Here is a 20,007-nt window from a genome sequence, read left to right as displayed (position 1 = left end):
AGACTAGCTAGCTATTCAAAGGACTGAGTCATTAAAATGAAAGTACCCAAGATTAGAGAACTGTTTGGAAAAAAGTGACTGCTAATTTCTTGTTGACTTCTGAGACAGGATCTTTATCTACCTTTGGAGATGATACCGATATCACTTAATTTCATGTTGGACTTTTAGAATTCATTTTTTAACATAAGATTTAATAAAATGAAATTGGGTATACAAAGTCAGAGAATGTTTTCATGAAAATTCAGTATCAGCAATTGGGCAAGCAATACATCTGGAATACAACTGTCATGAGTCTGGAATGACCTTTGAATGGAGGGTCTGTTCCCTGGTTTATTGCTTGCTTCTCAGCAGGTTCTGCTTAGTGATCATCAAGAGAAACTGTTTCACAGGCTGGACATCAGGACTTTGGGACACCCATGCTTAGCTTAATAGGAGAGTGACTCAGAGCCTCCTAGAAACTGCTAAACGTGGTAACATATAGAGTAAAGTTGTAGTTCCATCAGGTTAATGGTGAAGGTATTCACTGTTATAGGGTTGGTGCAAAAGAAATACAACTTGCATATTTCTGAAGACTTTTCTTCAAGAGTTATAGTATCTTGAATATTTTTGGCAGTTAGCTTCAGTCCCTCATTTGGGTTAGCATGTTGGTGAAAGCTATTAGAAATACAGCCTCTTTTTTTTTTTCTAATGTTCATGATGGTTATGTCTTCCTAAGTTGAAAGAGGGCATAGAACTAAGACCTCTAGCTGCTTTTTGGCACAAGTGCTGTGGATTAGTTTCTTGTTTCTGGCTTTGGCTTTGTATTGGCAATATTTGGCCATCACATTGTTATAATGAATTAAATCATTTCACAACATTGATTTCACAGAGTCACAGAATCAATCAGGTTGGAAGAGACCTCTGGGATCATCAAGTCCAACCATTGCCCTGACACCACCATGTCAACTAGACCATGGCACTAAGTGCCATGTCCAGTCTTTTCTTAAACACATCCAGAGATGGTGACTCCACCACCTCCCTGGGCAAGCCCGTTCCAATGTTTAAGGACCCTTTCTGAAAAGAAATTCTTCCTAATGTCCAACCTGAACCTCCCCTGGCGAAGCTTGAGGCTATGTCGTCTTGTCCTATTGCTAGTTGCCTGGGAGAAGAGGCCGACTCCCACTCCGCTACAACCTCCCTTCAGGTAGTTGTAGACTGCAATAAGGTCACCTCTGAGCCTCCTCTTCTCCAGGCTAAACAACTCCAGCTCCCTCAGCCATTCCTCATAGGTCAGACCCTCCAGACCCTTCACCAGCTTGGTCGCCCTCCTCTGGACTCAGAACTGGACACAGTATTCAAGGTGCGGCCTCACCATTGCTGAGTACAGAGGGCGATCACTTCCCTAGACCGGCTGGCTACACTATTCTTAATAGAGGCCAGGATGCCATTGGCCTTCTTGGCCACCTGGGCACACTGCTGGCTCATGTTTAGCCGGCTGTCGATCAGCACCCCCAGGTCTCTTTCCGCCGGGCCGCTTTCTAGCTACTCTTCCCCCAGCCTGTAGCACTGCATGGGGTTGTTGTGGCCAAAGTGTAAGACCCGGCACTTGTTCTTGTTGAACCTCATGCCGTTGGTCTCGGCCCATCTATCTAACCTATCCAGATCCCTCTGTAGGGCCTTCCTACCCTCCAGCAGATCGACACTCCCACCCGGCTTGGTGTCATCTGCAAATTTGCTGAGGGTGCCCTCAATCCCTACGTCTAGATCATCTATAAAGATATTGAACAGCACCAGCCCCAGAACGGAGCCCTGGGGAACACCGCTAGTGACCGGCCGCCAGCTGGACTTTGCTCCATTCACCACCACTCTCTGGGTTCGGCCATCCAGCCAGTTTCTAACCCATTTAAGAGACCACCCATCCAAGCCCCGGGCAGCCAGTTTGTCTAGGAGGATGCTCTGGGAGACAGTGTCAAATGCCTTACTGAAGTCTAGATAGACTACATCCACAGCCCTGCCCTCATCTACTAATCTACTCATCTATTAATTTCATAACATTCATTCTGGTATGAGCTTTACTTCAAAACAAAGACATGCCACACTTCATTCAGCCCCAGCAAAATCCTGATAAATCCTTGGCACAACTGGAAATAGAGTGTATAGGTTAAATAGCATCTTCTCTATGCACAGTGATACTAAAGGGACTCCTTCAAGCAAAACAATTGTAAAACTTATATTGTAAATACAAAACTTCAGTCTTCTAGACAGATTGGACAAAACAATATCAAAAAGTAGCTAGTTGCTTATGTCTCTGTAGAAAGCTATGTGTCTATAGAAATCTCTAAGGCAAGATTACATTTTCTGGAATCTGAGAACAGCCTAATCTCAATTTTTTTTTTTTTTTTTAATTGGGGCTTGTGGAATAGACTGAAGGATTCCTCACTTTCAGGGGAAGTTGGAAAAAATGAGGCAGAAGTGTGAATGTTAAAACGTGAACTGAGCTTCTTTTTTCTCCTCTAAGCATTATCTTACAGTCACTGAACAAAAATTGTTAAAAGATTCTTCATTTTGCAAAGCAAAAACATTGCTTTCTAAAATGCTTTCAAGTAACTAAAGAAATAGTATTTGCGCACCTTAGTGGTTAGCCACATCAGTAATTCTTGAGAACTTTTATCATAATAATTCTCATTATTGTTTCAGGGTCTGGATGTTTTGGAAATCATGAGAAATATTCATGTTTTTGTATCCCGCTACCTCTACAATCTGAATAATCAGGTAAGGTATATCCCATACTTTTTTCCCTGGATTTAGCTGTGATTTGAAGGGATTAAGAAATGCAGAGTAGTATACATGTAAGAAAAAACCAAGCTAAACATACATAGTAACAAGCTGTAAAATCGTTATTGCTACTCTAGAAAAAGATCTTTGGAGGTGCTGTAGATAAGTCTCAGAGAATGTCCTCTAAGCATATTTTGAGTACGGTGTGTCAGCAGGATCACTCCATGTCGAATATTCCAGTGAAGCTAGGAGAAGGCAGCAAGGAATATTGGCTGCTATATAAGGACATACTAAGTAGGTGATTTTTCAACTTGAAAACAGGGTATTTGAAAATGGATTATTAGAGACATGAAGCAGTGAATGACATGGAGAACATATACAGGGAACATCCCTTTGTGGTTTCTCACAAACGGGCAGCTTCCTTAAAGAAAAGGAAGTACTTTTTCTCATAGCACATAATTCAGCAGTGGAACTCATTGCCATGGTATATAGTGTGGCCAAAAGTACAAACAGGTGCCAGAAGAGTTTAGACCAATTAATGTAGGGTATAGTCTCAATAAATATGAAAGTTTGGGTAGAACATCTGCCTTGGAATTGTTGAATCACCACTTTGCAGAAATAGGAAGAACCTACCAGATAGTTTATTGTATGCATGCTGTATTTTCTTGATTCTTTCCCTAATCACCAGTTGTTAGCTGCTCTCAGAAATACGATATGGGCTACCTAGACTGATAATTTTTTCACAGAATCAGTTTTCGCAGAATCACAGAATGTTAGGGATTGGAAGGGACCTCGAAAGATCATCTAGTCCAATCCCCCTGCCGGGGCAGGATTGCCTAGACCATATCACACAGAAACGCGTCCAGGCGGGTTTTGAATGTCTCCAGAGAAGGAGACTCCACAACCTCTCTGGGCAGCCTGTTCCAGTGTTCGGTCACCCTCACCGTAAAGAAGTTTTTCCTCATATTTATGTGGAACCTCCTGTGTTCTAGCTTGCACCCATTGCCCCTTGTCCTGTCAAGGGATGTCACTGAGAAGAGCCTGGCTCCATCCTCATGACACTTGCCCTTTACATATTTATAAACATTAATGAGGTCACCCCTCAGTCTCCTCTTCTCTAAGCTAAAGAGACCCAGCTCCCTCAGCCTCTCCTCATAAGGGAGATGTTCCACTCCCTTAATCATCTTCGTGGCTCTGCGCTGGACTCTCTCTAGCAGTTCCCTGTCCTTCTTGAACTGAGGGGCCCAGAACTGGACACAATATTCCAGATGCGGCCTCACCAGGGCAGAGTAGAGAGGGAGGAGAACCTCTCTTGACCTGCTAACCACACCCCTTCTAATACACCCCAGGATGCCATTGGCCTTCTTGGCCACAAGGGCACGTTGCTGGCTCATGGTCATCCGGCTGTCCCCTAGGACCCCCAGGTCCTTTTCCCCTACGCTGGTCTCCAACAGCTCTGCCCCCAACTTGTACTGGTACATGGGGTTGTTCTTGCCCAGATGCAGGACTCTACACTTGCCCTTGTTATATTTCATTAAATTTCTCCCCGCCCAACTCTCCAGCCTGTCCAGGTCCCTCTGAATGGCTGCGCAGCCTTCCGGCGTGTCAGCCACTCCTCCCAGTTTTGTGTCATCAGCGAACTTGCTGACAGTGCACTCTATTCCCTCATCCAAGTCATTAATGAATATATTGAATAGAACTGGTCCCAGTACCGACCCTTGAGGGAGTCCGCTAGACACAGGCCTCCAACTGGACTCTGTCCCATTGACCACCACTCTCTGGCTTCTTTCCTTCAGGCAGTTCACAATCCACCTCACTACCCGATCATCCAGACCACACTTCCTCAGTTTAGCTGCGAGGATGCTGTGGGAGACCGTGTCAAACGCTTTACTGAAATCAAGATAGACCACATCCACAGCTTTACCATCATCTATCCACCGGGTTATGTCCTCATAAAAGGCTATCAAGTTGGTTTTGCTTAAATAATTTTATTTTTCCCCCCCTGCCTCCCAGATCTTCATTGAAAGAACAAGTAATAACAAACACTTGAACACTATCAATATCCGACACATTGCTAATTCAATTCGAACTCATGGAACAGGAATCATGAACACAACAGTGAGTATCTTTTGTACCGTTGTTGGATTTTTTTTTTTTAATAGTGCATAAAAGCCTCCAAACTCTTGCATCTCCTAATGGTTTATTTGGTTGTGCAGTTTTAGTAATGCAATGATAACATTCTGTGTGTGTTAATAAAACAAATCAGTTCTTGGATATGACACAAATCAGTATCACAAACTCTTGGGAGTTATGCCACCTCCAGTTCTTACATAAAGTTAATGAAGAGATCTAAAAACACATCAAAGAAGATGTAAATGGTCATTTTCAGCAGAAGGCATTTACCTCTTTGCAAGGTAGATAAGGGCACTTTCTGTGGCATGCCTACTGCAGCACGAATTATCATTGTGGTTCTCAGGTTTGGATACAGTGCCAAAGGTATTTTCAGGTTGGTGCTTTCCAATCCACTGCTCAACTTCTTTCTACCCCTTTGCTGTTTTCTTATTGCCATTCTTCTGGCCCTATCAAAAAAAAAAGGAAATTCCTGAAATGTTGAATGCGCTCTGAAGTCATTGCTTGAAAAAGTGGAAATGATTAGAAAAATAAGGTTTTCGTGCTTTCTTGCACTTTTGGAAAGAACTTCTCTTGCACTATTCTTCTGAGAATGATTTTCTTGTTACTGGAATAGTTAATATTGGGGACTTCAGTTACTCAAAAAAAATGCTGTTACTTGCATTATTTCCTGGTGATGCAGATTTATTCACTTCAGGTTGTGAGTAAAGTTGTTTATGCAGACACGAGAAGTAATTGAGATGTGTAGGGTAGAAGTGTGCTTCTGCCTTATGGGAGAGTGTTTTAGAAAACTTTGAGGAAGTGAAAAGATGTGTCAGGATGTTATGCAGATTCCACAGCTTCACTGAGGAAGCTGAGCTTGTCTGCCCTTTTCAACTTGAAATGTTTGTATTGCTGCAAAAGGACAGTTACAGGGTATTCCAGACATAAACTAAAGGCTGTGTAGGGCAGGTCATCGAGCTGAAATAGCTAACTTGTCCCTTGGTCCCTCTGCCCTTCCTGAAAGAGAGTGGGCCTTCCAGGAGAAGGGTTTTCTTTATTCTTTTAAACCAGTGAAATTAAAAAGATAAGTTGAGAATAACAAATTAAAGTAAACTGAGTAGAAGGTTCCATTTGTGGAAGTTACATCATCACAAATACAAGTTACTCGAATATACTGGAAATGGGTTGCGAGATACACTTGTTACTTTACTAACTTTCTTGATTTGACTGTGTTTTTTTTCTTCTAGGTGAACTTCACTTACCAATTTTTGAGGAAGAAGTTTTATATTTTCAGCCAGTTCATGTATGATGAACATATCAAATCCAGACTTATCAAAGACATCAGATTCTTCAGGGAAGTCAAGGATCAAAATGATCACAAGGTATGGTAATCTTTGAAGGATTGAGAGTAACTTGGCTAAAAGAAGTACTTTTTCATGTGACTGAGGGGGCACCAAATCATAACATTCCTGTTATTTAAACGTGTATCTCCAGACAAAATGGCACCTTTTGTCCTAGCCAAATGCAGTGTTACAAATGTCTGTATGGCTTTGTTTCATTCTGGCTGCTCTGTAAATATGGGCTTGGCTAAAATCATTCTCTCAGTGACCTGAAAACCATGATTTGATGGAGTCATGGTCTACTGGAGGTTCTAAACTTCTGGTCCAAACCATGCTTTAACAGTTGTTGTCAGTTTTGAATAATAAGATTATTCAAATTGAATCCAAAATTATGTGAATATGTAGCATTTATTCCAGTATGTCAAAATGTGGGGACTAGGGTTTGATTATTTTCCATACTAGAAAACTGATTTCTCAAAAATATGAGACACAATGTATTTAGTAAAATAGGCTGCCAGGTTCTTCTATGTCAAGTACTTATTTCTTTTAGGAATACGTTCTTGTTCACAGTAAGACTTTTATTTCACTTTTCAGCTTGCAGAAGTGACTTAACCAAATGACTTTTGCAAACGAGTATAGACAGTCAGGTGTATAATTTATAAAAAAAATAAACTGCAAATAGAATTGTACTGACATGATGAAATCATTTAATTTTTTTAAGGGTAGGTAATTATTCTTGCAAATGATTCTAAAATATTTTTCCAGTATCCCTTTGAAAGAGCAGATAAATTCAACCGTGGCATCAGAAAACTTGGAATAACCCCGGATGGCCAGAGCTATCTTGACCAGTTCAGACAACTTATAAGTCAGATTGGTATGAAATGCTTTCTAAGACAATGTTATAAATGTTATTAAATGAAGTAGGTCTTCATAGTCTCGTAACTGAACTTTTAGCTCAGGCTAAAACTAGATTTAACTCTACTCAGATGGAAAGTACTTCACTTGTAGCCCATGTGAAATAAATACTCTCATCTAATTACACAGAAATGACCCTTACATGTCTTCATGTAAAATATAGCTACAGTTTGCATAGATGCTTGTTCCCTTTTAAGTTAATCTTTTCTTTATGTTAAGAAAGTCACTTTGAGTGTATTTCCCAGTGAAAAAATAGTACTGTTAAGTTCATGTGTTTCAGATAAAGGCCATATATCCAGCTGTACTAACTTTGAGTGATGCATGACATTACAATGGTATTTTCAGCCATTGATGCTGTAGAGTTGCAGGACTGAGCTGAACTTGCAAATGTTTAATGTGCAGTGAAGAGAGTTTGTACTGTTTGGCCCTTATGCTATCATGAAAGTGATCACAACCTTGCTAGATGATGCATTTGTGTTTTATTTCTCTACATAGACTTTTGATACCAGGGTTCAACGTAGCTTTTTTAACTTGGCTTGCAGAACAGTTTGTTTGCCAAAACTGTATGGCAACTTTAATGTACATTTCAGGGTTTATAGGAGTTATGAAGAATGTGTGTGTGTGTGTATATATTTAAATAATTACTAATTACTTACTTGGTTTTTGTTGGTTTTTTTTTTAAAGGCAACGCTATGGGTTATGTACGAATGATAAGATCTGGTGGACTTCACTGCTGTAGTAGTGCAATTAGGTACTTCCACAAATATTTCATTCTTCTGTTTCCTCCTTCTCATTCCTTTGCTCCCTGTTCATGCTGATATTCCTTAGGTTCTTATCTATTCCCCATAAATTTTGATTAAAAAAGGTCCATTTTTATGCTTTCATTGAAGTGGAATTATCAAAAACAGTGCTGGAATTCAGAAGTGTACAATCATTGCCATAAACCACCAAAAATCAAACAAATTCTATGGAAAAACACTGCAAAAGAGTTAATAGAATGTGCATCTAAGTCATTGGTCCTTAATTAAGTTGGTAATTCCTGATGTTAATCACTTTGAGAGGGTGCATTGAGGAAAAACAGTACAAGCCTTGAGGAACTTGGAAAAAACATTTCTTTGATACTTCTTTCTGTATGGATGATTGTCTGTGTTGAACTAAGGTTGTTAAAACATAGTGACTTTTACATACAAAGAAATACTTGATTTTCTTGCAAGTAATAGTAAACAGTTATCAAGTGCAGCAAGTGCTAGAGAGAGGAGATACAACTTTAAGTAGTTCAAGCCCAGAAGACTAAATTAACTAAATTATAAGTTATGGTCGATACTTCAGTGAACGTGGGCAGTTGAACATAATAGTAACAAACAGTAAGTTTTCAGGTTTGTTCCTGATCTGGAAGATATCGTTAACTTTGAAGAGCTGGTGAAAGAAGAAGGACTCTCGGAAGAAACACAAAAAGCAGCAAGGTACCCTAACATCATGCTTTTGAGGTCTGGGGCAGGGATGAGAGAATTGTAACTTTAAAGTTGTAAATGCAGTTGTTAGTTGCATTTTTATGTGTGCATGTGTTAAAAGTTCAACTGATTTTACGTAAAAATATTTGCTTTTCTTAAAAGCAGAGAAAATAGAAGCAGTTGTTTTAAAAATGCTGAATGCAAAGTGGCATTCCAGGAAGTTCAGACTGGACATTAGGAAAAGGCTCTTCACTGAGAGGGTGGTCGGTCACTGGAACAGGCTCCCCAGGGAAGTGGTCATGGCACCAACGCTGTCAGAGTTCAAGGAGTGTCTGGATGATGCTCTTAGTCATGTGGTTTACTTTTAGATAGCCCTGTGAGGAGCAGGGAGTTGGATTTGATGATCTTTATGGGTCACTTCCAACTTGAGATATTCTATGATTTGTACTAATCATAGAATTGTGAACCTGGTTTCTTGATAAAATCCCTGTGGTTTAAAGGCTAACAAGTTTTCCTCACCATGTGTCTGACATCTACTTTTAGGATGTTCAGGGCCTTAGGAAAGTATTCATAAATCTTTTTTGAGGAAATTAAGTCAAGAAACATGATTCAAGGTGGCTGTAGAGGTAGGGTGTAATCTTGGACACTCTGGTCCGAATACTGGATTGTAGGTGCAGCCAATGAGTGAAGAGAGGGTTGCTACTCTGAAGGGTGAGTAAGCAAGGAAACTAGCAGAAACCAGGTAACACAATGCTTATTCTTTGCAGGCAGTTGGACTCTGTCCTCAGTGACCTCACACGTAACTTCGCAGAAGGAACGGAGTACTTCAAAATGCTTGTGGATGTATTTGCTCCCGAATTCCGCAGTCCGAAGAATATGCATTTGCGGAACTTCTATATAATTGTTCCCCCACTGGTTAGTATTTGCATTGTGTGTAGCAGTACTCATTTTAAAAAATTCGGCAGATCAGGTTTGTGTTTTAAGTATTTTGTATTAGGCTGTTGATGATCATATTCTACTTTCTTCCCTGATTATGAGTGAGATTGCTTTGAGCGTGGCTTTGCTGATAGTTGTCCAAAGCCACGTTTTTCTTTGTTTACATCAATTCATGCACTAGCACTCAAAAGATAACTTTAAAAACTACTTCTCCTGTTTGAATCAAATTTGGAGAAGCCAAGATGAAAAGGAGGAAATGGAAACAGCAAAGATGGAAGGAGTTTAAAACCATGTTCTTCAGCTGTCTCGTGTGTGCTCTTTCCACATTATGTTAGGTATCTTTAGGCTCTTTTAATGTCCTGTTCTAATGCAGTAAAATTGGGGCCCTCTCTATTGCAATTGGACCTGCTTTTGATAATGAGTTTTGTTTAGAAAGAGTCCAACTGAGTTGAGGTGATGCATGCTTGAGTGCAGCATTTTGGGCATTTGGAAGTTCAGTTTGAAGGCCTAAACGATCTAAACAGATATATGTGTAACATTCCATTTTAGAAACTAATTTTGGAATGTCGATGAGCCATAAACTTAAGATGTGAGAGGACAGGTATGTCATGGTGATAGAAGTGAGGGAAAGCGAAGGCTCATGACAAATACGTTTGTTCTTTTTCCTTCCCATTTGTGGAGTTTTTTTCTGATAAATACAGTTTCAGGAATATACCACCCATTTTAGTTTTAAAAAGGTAGTTAAATTTGAAAGTGTTATAGGTTTTCAAGAAGTTGTTAATGTACAAACATTTCCATGTCTCAAGAGTAGGACAGGACAAATACCCATTGCTCAATATTGCTACCTGGATCTGTTGTTCAATGTCATAAATGTAAGACTATTGAAATATTTTTATTGTTTTCTAAATAGAGTGAAATAACACAGTGTAGCTTTAAAATACTGGTACCTTTAATCTTTCCAGGAACCTGGGTTATTTTAATTATCCTTTACATGTTTACCTTTAGTAATCACTAAGAGAATGTGAAGTAATAGGGTCTGAGAAGAACAGCGAAGATGAAGATGTACCTTTGGTTTTTTACTTATGCATATGCAAATGTTTTCCAAAGCTTAACTTACTTTCTTCCCAAAAAATCTAGAAAAAAGACAAGTTTTCGTACAAAAATGACTAAAGATGGGAGACACAATTAGCATAGTTTTGGGTGTGGAATTATATTCATAGGTAACAGCATGCATGTAAATACCTTTTAAAATTTGTAAGTTTCTTCTGATGATTCCAAGACAGCTTTTCACTCTTTCAGACCCTCAATTTTGTAGAGCATTCAATCAGTTGTAAGGAGAAATTGAATAAGAAGAACAAAAGTGGAGCAGCTTTCACTGATGATGGGTTTGCCATGGGTAAGTTTCAGCATGCTGACTAGTCTTTGGGTAAGCCAACGTAATGGATATTTGCAAGAAAAGTTTTGTTTATATTTTGTGTGTTCCCATAATTAAAAATCCCATAATTTAAATTTGTGTCGTCTTGGCTTCAGCAAAATGGATTTGAGGGCTATTGTTTTGTTCAGAATCTCCTGAGCACGGAATAGCTGAGTATGGGAGCAGACAGTTTTGTCGTATGTTGGTGCTCCCCAGTTTCTTTCAATGCTTGCAGATCTCAGCAGATGAGAAGGTGTGCACATCTTTGGATAAGTTATGAGGTTTTCAAAAAATGAAGCTTGTTCTTTATTAAGATTTTTTTCTTGTTAGATTTAATTTTAAATTAATTGCAATTTAAATTTTAATTGTGTGGGATTATCAATTTAGGCTGATCCATTAAAGACATTCACAAAACGTTTTACAAATTACATATTGACTTTGGTACACGGTTTGTTAATGACTATAGGTGTGGCTTACATTCTGAAGCTTTTGGATCAGTACCAGGAGTTTGATTCTCTACACTGGTTCCAGTCTGTTAGAGAGAAGTATGTGAAGGAAATAAGAGCAGTGGCTAAGCAACAGAATGTGCAGTCTACTAATCAAGATGAAAAACTACTACAAACTATGAACCTTACCCACAAGCGACTGGAAGTTTGTTTACAGGTATAGCATGGGTCTAGTTATCTGTTCTGTATTGAGTTCTGCACTTAACCATCACAATTCAGTATCTGTTTGCTGACAGAGCTTTTCAAGAGCAAAAAACAGAGCGTTGTCTACAGCAATAATGCAAAAAGCATATAAAGACTTGAGGTGTATGATCTGAAGGGGATGTTTTAAGTGTTTGTAATATTTGAGTGAGTCAGGAATTTGACTGGGTTGATTGGAAGTCTTTGTCCCATGGAGTTTGAAATCCAATGCAACTAAAACCTAAATGCTTAAATAGGAGAGGTAGCTTTTTCCTTAAATTTCTTATAACAAAGACTTTACATAACATTGTGAACCCTCAGAGTTGCTTGGGTGTTAATAGGGAGTTGCTAAATTGAATGATGAACCAGCTGTCAAATAGAGGAAAGATGCATTTGAATTTTGAAGCATAGCAGTTCAGGTGTCATCTGTGGTGTAAATGCACACACACTCCCTCTCTCTACCCACCCTCCCCCACCCCCCCTTTTGATTTGAGTGAGCTATAGGACAGATCTGGCTATTTATAAATAGCCCGTGGTTACATTCTGTAAAAGCACATCGGTTGTTGTTGAAACAGATAAAGCCCTGCAGGTCCTCCTGACTCCCACGAGTGTGCACTGTGTTTGGTCCTATGCTGTTACAAAAAACACATCACTGAACCTTGTTCAAAAACTGATCAAGCTTGTGGTCATTTAAATTATTGGCCTGCATGATTTTCCATAGGCAAGTTGCTCCAAATTCTCACTGCTGCTACAAACTTCATATTTCAGTCTCAGTGGATTAGTGACAGATTTATTGCACTGATGCTGCTTTACTTGAATTATCCTTTAAAGTTTTTGGCTGACATTTGCTTTGTAAAATGCATGTGAACAAGGTATGAATGGAGGAAGATTTTCAAAGGCATTTAAGTGTTATACATATTGAAATCTAGTTGCCTTAGATGCTGCTGAAAAATCCCATTTATATCTGTCTACAAATTTATTCTTGTGATACACTGACACTCCTCTTCTGTATCTTTTCCCTTAGGAATTTGAACTCCTTTATTTCTCGCTAAGTAGTGCAAGAATTTTTTTCAGAGCAGATAAAACTGCAGCAGAAGAAAACCAGGAAAAGAAAGAAAAAGAAGGTGAGTGAATGCTAGGCGTAGAACATTTTGGCTCAGGAGAGAGTGCGCCTTAGTAGGGGAAGTGCTTTTTCTTTTCCCTATAGCTGCTTGCTTGCTAGTGGGTTAATTCAGTATTCCAGAAAGAGTTTTATGGGGTCAAGGGTGATTGAGGAGTCAAGGACAGCTCACAGTGGCCCCCAAAAAAGCCCAGCACCACAAAAAAAAAACGACCAACCCAAAAAAATCCAGGACAGGGAGAATTGCATACTTCCAGTAATCTTAAATTCAGTAATTTCAGCATCATACTTACCCTCTCAGTTACTGGTTTTGACAGTGACAGCCTTTCTGTACAGCCTTGGCTGGTGTGAAATAAACTGTTGTTTTTCACCTGTTTAGCAGCTGTTTTTCAGCTTCTGTAGGCAGATGATGCAGATGCTGTATGTGACTTTCAGATGTTTATGAGATGTTCTGGTATACCATTTAATTATATTCAAAGAGTAAGATCTTAATTGGTGTTATGGTCTCTTGAATAGGTAACATGGGTATTTTGTGTTTAATATTCACGTTTATATATTCTTCCTCATGAATCCTGGAAGATTCTTGTGGGTATGGGGAAAATCTTTTCAAAGAAATGAGAGTGCTCCCAAGGACTAAGACACAGAAGTGCAGTTCAGTCACAAGTTACTTAGAAACTCAGGTAGCAGTATATTAATTTTCCGCTGTAGTTCTGGCAAAGACATGAGTGACCCGTGAGATTACAGTCACTGAGCCAAAGGTCAGTTTTATTCTGCGCTAGGAAAACAATTCGCAAAGAAGGAAGTCTTTTAGCATGAATTTGTATTTGATCATATTCAGAGAAGTTGCTCAAATAATTGTTCAGCTCAAAAAAACATCTACAAGCATTGTGACGAGTAAGAATAGACATATTACCCTGGCTTCTAAAGGAGAGCATTCTGTAGGACAGCAGTTAATTATATTTTAGGTTAAATACTCACTGTTGTGCTATGTGTTCAGTTCTCTGAAAAATGTGTTTTGTGGTGAGAAAAGCTTGGTATGCCGTATCAAGTGTGTTACGACATCAGCATAATATATATGCTAAGGCTTTGTTTTTACTGCCTTGAATAAAATGTTAAACGTGATCCATGTCTTCATTTTTTATTTTTGTAGAAGAATCTGTTAAAGCAAGCAACGGAGATCTTTCCAACTCTACACCTGCAGATCCTGTTGTGAAGTGATATGGCTGGTATGGGTGATGATTACTTACTCAAATAATTAATGTTCTTGTCATTATCAGTAACACTCTGTAGGGGTAAAAGCTCTAGATTTGATGTACTTGCTCTGTTAAACCCAAGAGAAGATGTACAGTAGTATACTAGCATCCAGTGAGGCTAGGTCTGTGTCTGTCTATATTTCCTGTAGAAACTCCTATTTTTCAGGAGGTTATATTATTTATAGCACTTTCTTTAGATTGAAAATAATTATATAAGATGTTGAGCTCAGAGGTAGTTAAAGTACAGATGTGCAGATCAAAAAAAAGTCTTACTAATTTTTAGATGCGTTCTTGCATCTCTAACATAGCATTTAAAAAAAAAAAGACTCATAGACCATTGGTCTAAGATTTGAAGTGGTGCATCAATTCAACCAGAAAAAAAATTCAATCAAGATATTGTGCATATCTGTTGTCCAAAAAATAATTCAGACATGTTTTTTATTCAGTCCTGTTGTACTTAATGCAGTCACAGATTACACTGGAGGTGTGACAGCGTATGTTGTGAATGTATGTTAAAGCTATTGCACAAAATAGAAATCCTTATTGATGTTTTATTCCACAAACCCTTACTATTACTATAGGTAGTATTTGCACTGTGGGACCTTAGGATTCTGTCAGGCATTTATTTTCCCCTGCTGTTTTTCCCCCATGTCAGAGAATGGGAAAACTAGAAAAGTTACCATAATAAATTACTTCTCATTTCATACCAAAGGTCTGATTTGCATCCACAGAAGTAAGGAAATCCAGAGCCAAGACAGAACCACAATCAGCTCTTCCTTTTATGACCAGACACTGTGTGATGGGTGTCTGTAACTGTTAAGTGATCTTACACTTCATGAATATGTTGTGCCTAATTGCAAGTTTCAGCCTCAATTCTATATTTCCTCGCCTTTGTAGGTCTATTGTACCGTCTGTGTTGTTCATAGAGTCTTACATGCCTGATTATTAACAATAATTGCACTGCAGGCTTCAGAAGCTGCTGAACACTGTGAGAACTCTGTTTAAATACAACGTCCACTCATGCCCGCAAGGAGAGGTTCTAGATTGTGCAAGAGTTACTCAGATTCCTGACTTAAGCAAGTAGCTAGGCTTAGCTTAAAAGTAAACAGCACTTTCATTAAAAGATATAGTTGTGTTTTCATCTCCCAGAACATAAAACACTTCTAGGTCTTACTAACTAGAATAAACTAGTCTAGTCAGTCCAACTGAGAGTTACTTTTTGGGTTGTTTTTTTTTTCTGGCACCCTTAACTATTTTTAGACCATACTTGCCAGCTTCTTTCATCTCTTCTAATTACAATGAAGGTAACGTTTTAATGGTTCACATCGTTCCACCCACCCTTGGGTCACTGGTTAAGACAATTCCTGATGTACTTCTGATTTGCCCTTTCATGCCAGTCACTTCAACATTCAGAAAGCTGGGACAAATGTTTTGTTGCAACTGCAAAGACCAGGCTGATATGAAAGTCCTTTCCTTAGTTCTGAACACATGACACAGAAGCTTCATGGACTGTTTAAATCCACTGGGCTTGTTAAAGTTTTTATTTTTAATTCATTGTAACTGCAGAGACTGCCCTAAAAATGCTGCATTACTTGATTTCTATTTTTTCCTTTTAATTTTGATACAGGGGGGTTTTTTTCATCATTTGTGTACACTTCTTTTGACCAAATTGTGCCCGCACTGAACACTCAGTTGTGCTGCTGAGATCAGCATTCTTGCTGCGCTCATTTCCATGGTGTCGCAATTGCAGTGTACGTATTTCCATATTCCTGTCTCATCTGAAGTCACTAAGTTCTTGGCTTGGAGTGGCCAAGCACTAAATTTCCTTCTTCCGTAGCAACTGCAGAATCACGTAGAGATGGTGTTCGCTTCCCCCAGGATGGAGTTGCTGGGTAGCTATGTACAGTCAAGACATTATCCACGCTCTAATAAAATCTGCACTTGTATTTTCCCTTCTCCTATTTTTTTGGAAAGACACTATCTCGGATAGGTAATACTTTGCAGCTGAACATAAATGGAACTGTGCATTTTCTTAACGTGTGGTGGTGAACAAATTCACATGGTTCTGGTGATAGAAATTCTACAGGAAAGACATAAGCCTATTTTTATAGAACCCTGTTTAATCTGGGAGACCTGAATGTACACTATATATGGCAAAAATATATACATACACACAAATATGTACAGGGATAATGAGCTGTTCTTGCTAATACAGGATTGTAGTTTATATTTTCTTCTTCCTTTTTGTCATGTAGCAGCATATACATGCAGAAAGCTTTTATCATCTGAAATACCAGGTGGGTCCTGGATGTGGATGTCACACACTCCTCTCTCTCAGTGAAAGTCACATTAAACCCTTTTTCCCCCTGCAAGGCTCTGGAAGGGGTGCAAAATTGTCGCTCTGGTGCTACTACTTTCAGTGCTTTTGCCCTCCCCCGCCCCTGTTCCAATTATAGGAACAAACTGGACCCTAACTGGTTGTCTGGAGAGGAGACGATGGGAGCTAAAACAAAAAAATCCCCAAAACTAAACAACCTGCTCACTCAAAATTCCCAGAGGTGATAAAAGGAAAGTGAGGCTGATGCGTTTGCTGCAGGGACATAAAACAGATCTCTAGGGGTTTTTTTCCTTCAAGTTGGGGGCAGAACAGAATGAGGCCTATGTCCCTGAAGGCCAGTCTCTGTCCCTGAGAAGGCAGGTACCACCCCCGCCCTCGTGTGCTCAGTCTTGTGACAAGGCTGTTGCATGGAGAAGTGGTAGCAGCAGCTCTTCCAGAGGTCTCACAGCCTGCTTCTGATCTGGTGCTGTGCCCTTTTCTGCCAGAGGCCATGGGGCTGCCTTGCCCTTCCTCCTTGCAGCATTGGGAGGGGTGGGGCAGAGCACAGCTGGTAGCTTGCTCACTTTCAGCCCCAAGGAGAAAAGGTTGTTTGCATTGACTGGTGAGAAGTGATGGCCCCAGCAGCACCCAACTGGTGTGTGCTTCACTAGGAACTAGAGTGCTGCTGCTGCTGAAGGGTAGATTCTGGAGGTCCTAAGGGGGTCTGTATTCAGAACTAAATTTGAGTTTTCATCTGGTGTCCATCAACAACAGCTGTTTTCAGCTTCTCAGGTACAAAGGACCAAATGTAACACTTAATGTTTGCTAACTCATTGTACAAAAGGTAGTTACCTCAGTCTCTTTGGTTTGTGAGTAGAGAACATGATGTACATAGAACTGTGTTAATAAATGTAATTTTGAGAACCTCATTCTTAGTGTCTTCAGTAACATCAACTCAGTAGGTTTTAATTTTTTTAATAAGACAGCTTCAACTTTTATTTATGAAGAAGTGTTTGTGTCAGTTACTAACAGTTCTCTTCCATGGTTCTTTTAAATGTTCAACAACCAGCTAAACTGAATTTATTCCATGTCAAACGCTTGCAAACTGGGATCCTTCAGACGCTGTAGCACAGATGCTGCTTACAGAAAATCTAGTTTCCTTGTAAGTGCTTGAGAAGAGTTAAATTGAGGAATTTCAGCCATTTGTTGTTCCAGTTTTCTTATCTTGATTAATACAATGCCACAGATTATGCCCACCCCCCAATAACTACCTTTTATTTGTTTGTTCTTGTGAAGTACACTTTCTCATGTGTTCAGGTTAAACTGGGAGAGAAAAAATTTAACTTGTTAGCCAAATATATCTAGTATCTAATTTCAGGAAGGTACTATGAGACTAGTCAATACATTGTAGTCTTATAATCTAGCGTTTTATTGCTCAGTTTCCTAAAACCAAAGATTGCTGGTAAACTCAGCTGTTGTTTGTCACCATAATGTTAAATATACAGAGAATTCTTATTATAAAAGTACTTATTTGTCCTACAATTCTCATCTCTGGCAACTTATAGAAAAACTGCACAAAACTGACATGCCCCATTTGTTGACTGCTTCTGCTGTTTGCACATCAGTGGTATTGAGAATAATAAATCAAGGAGGTACATTATGTCCATTATTTAATTACAGAGTGTGTGAGTGCGGTCCCCATGAAGGCAAGAATAGGCACTTAGATTTGTTTTGTAAGCTTATTCTAGATGCAATATAAAAATAGATTGTATTAATAGGAAAAATTTAGTGTTTAACAAATTGTTTTGTAAATAGGCTAGCACAAAAGATAAATCTTGTTACACTTAGACTAGACTAAAAATAACTTCATCTGAAATTAAAAGTAAATAGTGCATTTTTAACCTTCATTGAGATGCACATAATCATACAAACTATGAAAACTGACTATGGTAGGAAATTTGAGGCCTGATATTCGTAAAAGGAGCTGACAGCTTACAGCTTGCGCTAATTTCAGCAGAACTGTAGGCTGCCAGCCACGTAAATCCGAAGAAATGACATTAACCCTTTGTGGCTGCGAGCTGTGCTGTCCTAACTACCAGCAGCAAGGGGCTAACGCTGAAACATTCCCCAGGATTGTAAGCTTCCCCGACCTACCTATGCACGACACATTCACAAATGCAAAAAGCCTCAGCAGCCAAGTCCTGCTGTTGCCTCATTGTAAATTCAGAGGCAACTCCACCGCCAAGATGCCACGCTCTCTCCAGCAGGAAGGCAGAAGCTGGCGTCATGTGCGCACAGATGACTGAAAACCAGGGATTCTTGCAAAAAACGACCCCCTGCTTATCCTGCTCCCACACAGGCTGCAGGGAATGACAAGAGTTTGTTTTATGCTTCTGATTCCTCCCCTTCTTCATGTATGGTTCCATCCTCTTCTGACTGATCATTCAGAAGCATGAACTTTCCATCATTTGTTAATGGCACAGACTTCATTAGCTGAGCTAATGCTTCTGGGTCCTGAGGAAAAAACAAACAAGAGTGCGGGAGGCTGCAGCAATTTTCCAGAGGAGCACACAGTGTTCCCAGTACTTCTTGTTAAGGTTTTGCAACTTTTTTTTATGACAACATTTACTCTAAAGGTTTGAATGTGAATAAGCCTGGCCTAAAGTTTTGAAACAAATAATCCCCTTTGGTTCAGTAAACCCACCCCTTGGGTATATAAGAAGAAAAAAAAAAAAAAGCCATTCCTTTTGAGCCTTTATTTTACTGTTCTTATCTGGCATTGATACAATTACTGAAAAACAAGGAGAGAAATAACTATCAATCATCTAAATAAATTATTGATTACACTTGTGCTTACTGCCTGTGACTAAAAGCTCATTCCCCCAACTTGTTCTGAAATTGTAGCAGCAAAAGTCTACAGCAAATATTAATGTATTAGTGTCACATCTTTATATAGATAAATTTATCTACAATGGGCTAGGTAACTTTGCCATTCATTTTAAGTGGAAAAGCTTGGTGGTTTTTTCCTCACTAAGGGCAGAAAGAATACGAGTTTCTAAAGGTGGAACAGCAATGGGTGCAATTTATACTTCATCCAAAGGGGTTTTTTTCACAACTGCTCATGGCTTCCTTCCAAACATGAACAACTGGATTTGTAGAGTTCTGAATTTGATTTGGGGTGACAAATTTTACCTCAAATCAAGCTACTGCAAAGTCAAACAGGATTTATTTTTGTATGAACTATTCAGGGGCTGCGTTAAATAATGTCTGCAAAACTTTGGCATTAGGGAGAGCAGCAGTTCCTTGTTCTCACGTGCACCAGAGGTACCTGGACACTGCAACCAAAAGCAGAATATGATGCATCAGAACACAGACATGGAGAATGAAACAAACTTACCTTCTGTGCCTCAATGATTTCTTTTCCCAAGCTAATGGCATAGCAAATCTAAAAAAAAAGAAATATATGTAAAGTTCAGTTTTGTTTTGTTTTTTTGTTCCTTAATTGGGACTAAAACACAGAAGTGTCAATGCAAACTTAGTTTAGACCTGTATTTAAGACACAGAAGTAGAACATTAACTCACCATGGTAACTACGTAAAAATAAAACTATCTTGGGTTCTGCTTCAAAGCTCACTCAGGCTAATAAATCTTTGTACTCGACTCCATTAGTTTTGTTCGCCAAACTTTATATCCAGACCTGGGGGATCTT

At 39.2% G+C, this 20,007-nt stretch overlaps 2 protein-coding genes across 5 annotated transcripts in view; one reads left to right on the top strand and one right to left on the bottom strand.

Annotated features, from left to right (window-relative positions):
* WASHC4 (WASH complex subunit 4) overlaps positions 1–20,007 on the top strand; it is a 56,329-nt gene that overhangs the window by 27,696 nt on the left and 8,626 nt on the right. The window contains exons 23-34 of one of the 4 annotated variants that reach the window (XM_068402516.1): positions 2,677–2,751; positions 4,768–4,872; positions 6,114–6,248; positions 6,972–7,080; positions 7,806–7,872; positions 8,498–8,584; positions 9,340–9,487; positions 10,808–10,904; positions 11,389–11,585; positions 12,633–12,732; positions 13,879–13,954; positions 19,586–19,674. In XM_068402516.1, the coding sequence (XP_068258617.1) occupies positions 2,677–2,751; positions 4,768–4,872; positions 6,114–6,248; positions 6,972–7,080; positions 7,806–7,872; positions 8,498–8,584; positions 9,340–9,487; positions 10,808–10,904; positions 11,389–11,585; positions 12,633–12,732; positions 13,879–13,946 (1,188 nt within the window). In that variant the 3' untranslated portion in view covers positions 13,947–13,954; positions 19,586–19,674. Of the gene's footprint in view, positions 1–2,676; positions 2,752–4,767; positions 4,873–6,113; positions 6,249–6,971; positions 7,081–7,805; positions 7,873–8,497; positions 8,585–9,339; positions 9,488–10,807; positions 10,905–11,388; positions 11,586–12,632; positions 12,733–13,878; positions 13,955–14,693; positions 17,228–19,585; positions 19,675–20,007 lie in introns of those variants that run through there. The other 3 variants (XM_068402517.1, XM_068402514.1, XM_068402515.1) reach the window with 3 other exon arrangements.
* Positions 17,262–20,007, bottom strand: part of APPL2 (adaptor protein, phosphotyrosine interacting with PH domain and leucine zipper 2) — a 40,603-nt gene continuing 37,857 nt past the window's right edge. Inside the window, exons 20-21 of the mRNA XM_068402519.1 lie at positions 19,696–19,743; positions 17,262–18,812 (exon numbers count right to left, since the gene is read on the bottom strand). Coding sequence (XP_068258620.1) covers positions 18,684–18,812; positions 19,696–19,743 — 177 coding nt within the window. The 3' untranslated portion in view covers positions 17,262–18,683. The remainder of the gene's footprint in view (positions 18,813–19,695; positions 19,744–20,007) is intronic.

Source organism: Nyctibius grandis, chromosome 5 (assembly GCF_013368605.1).
Source record: "Nyctibius grandis isolate bNycGra1 chromosome 5, bNycGra1.pri, whole genome shotgun sequence".
Lineage (NCBI taxonomy): Eukaryota > Metazoa > Chordata > Aves > Nyctibiiformes > Nyctibiidae > Nyctibius > Nyctibius grandis.
Note: the sequence above shows the minus strand (reverse complement) of the source record. Positions and strands in the feature narration are given on the sequence as shown.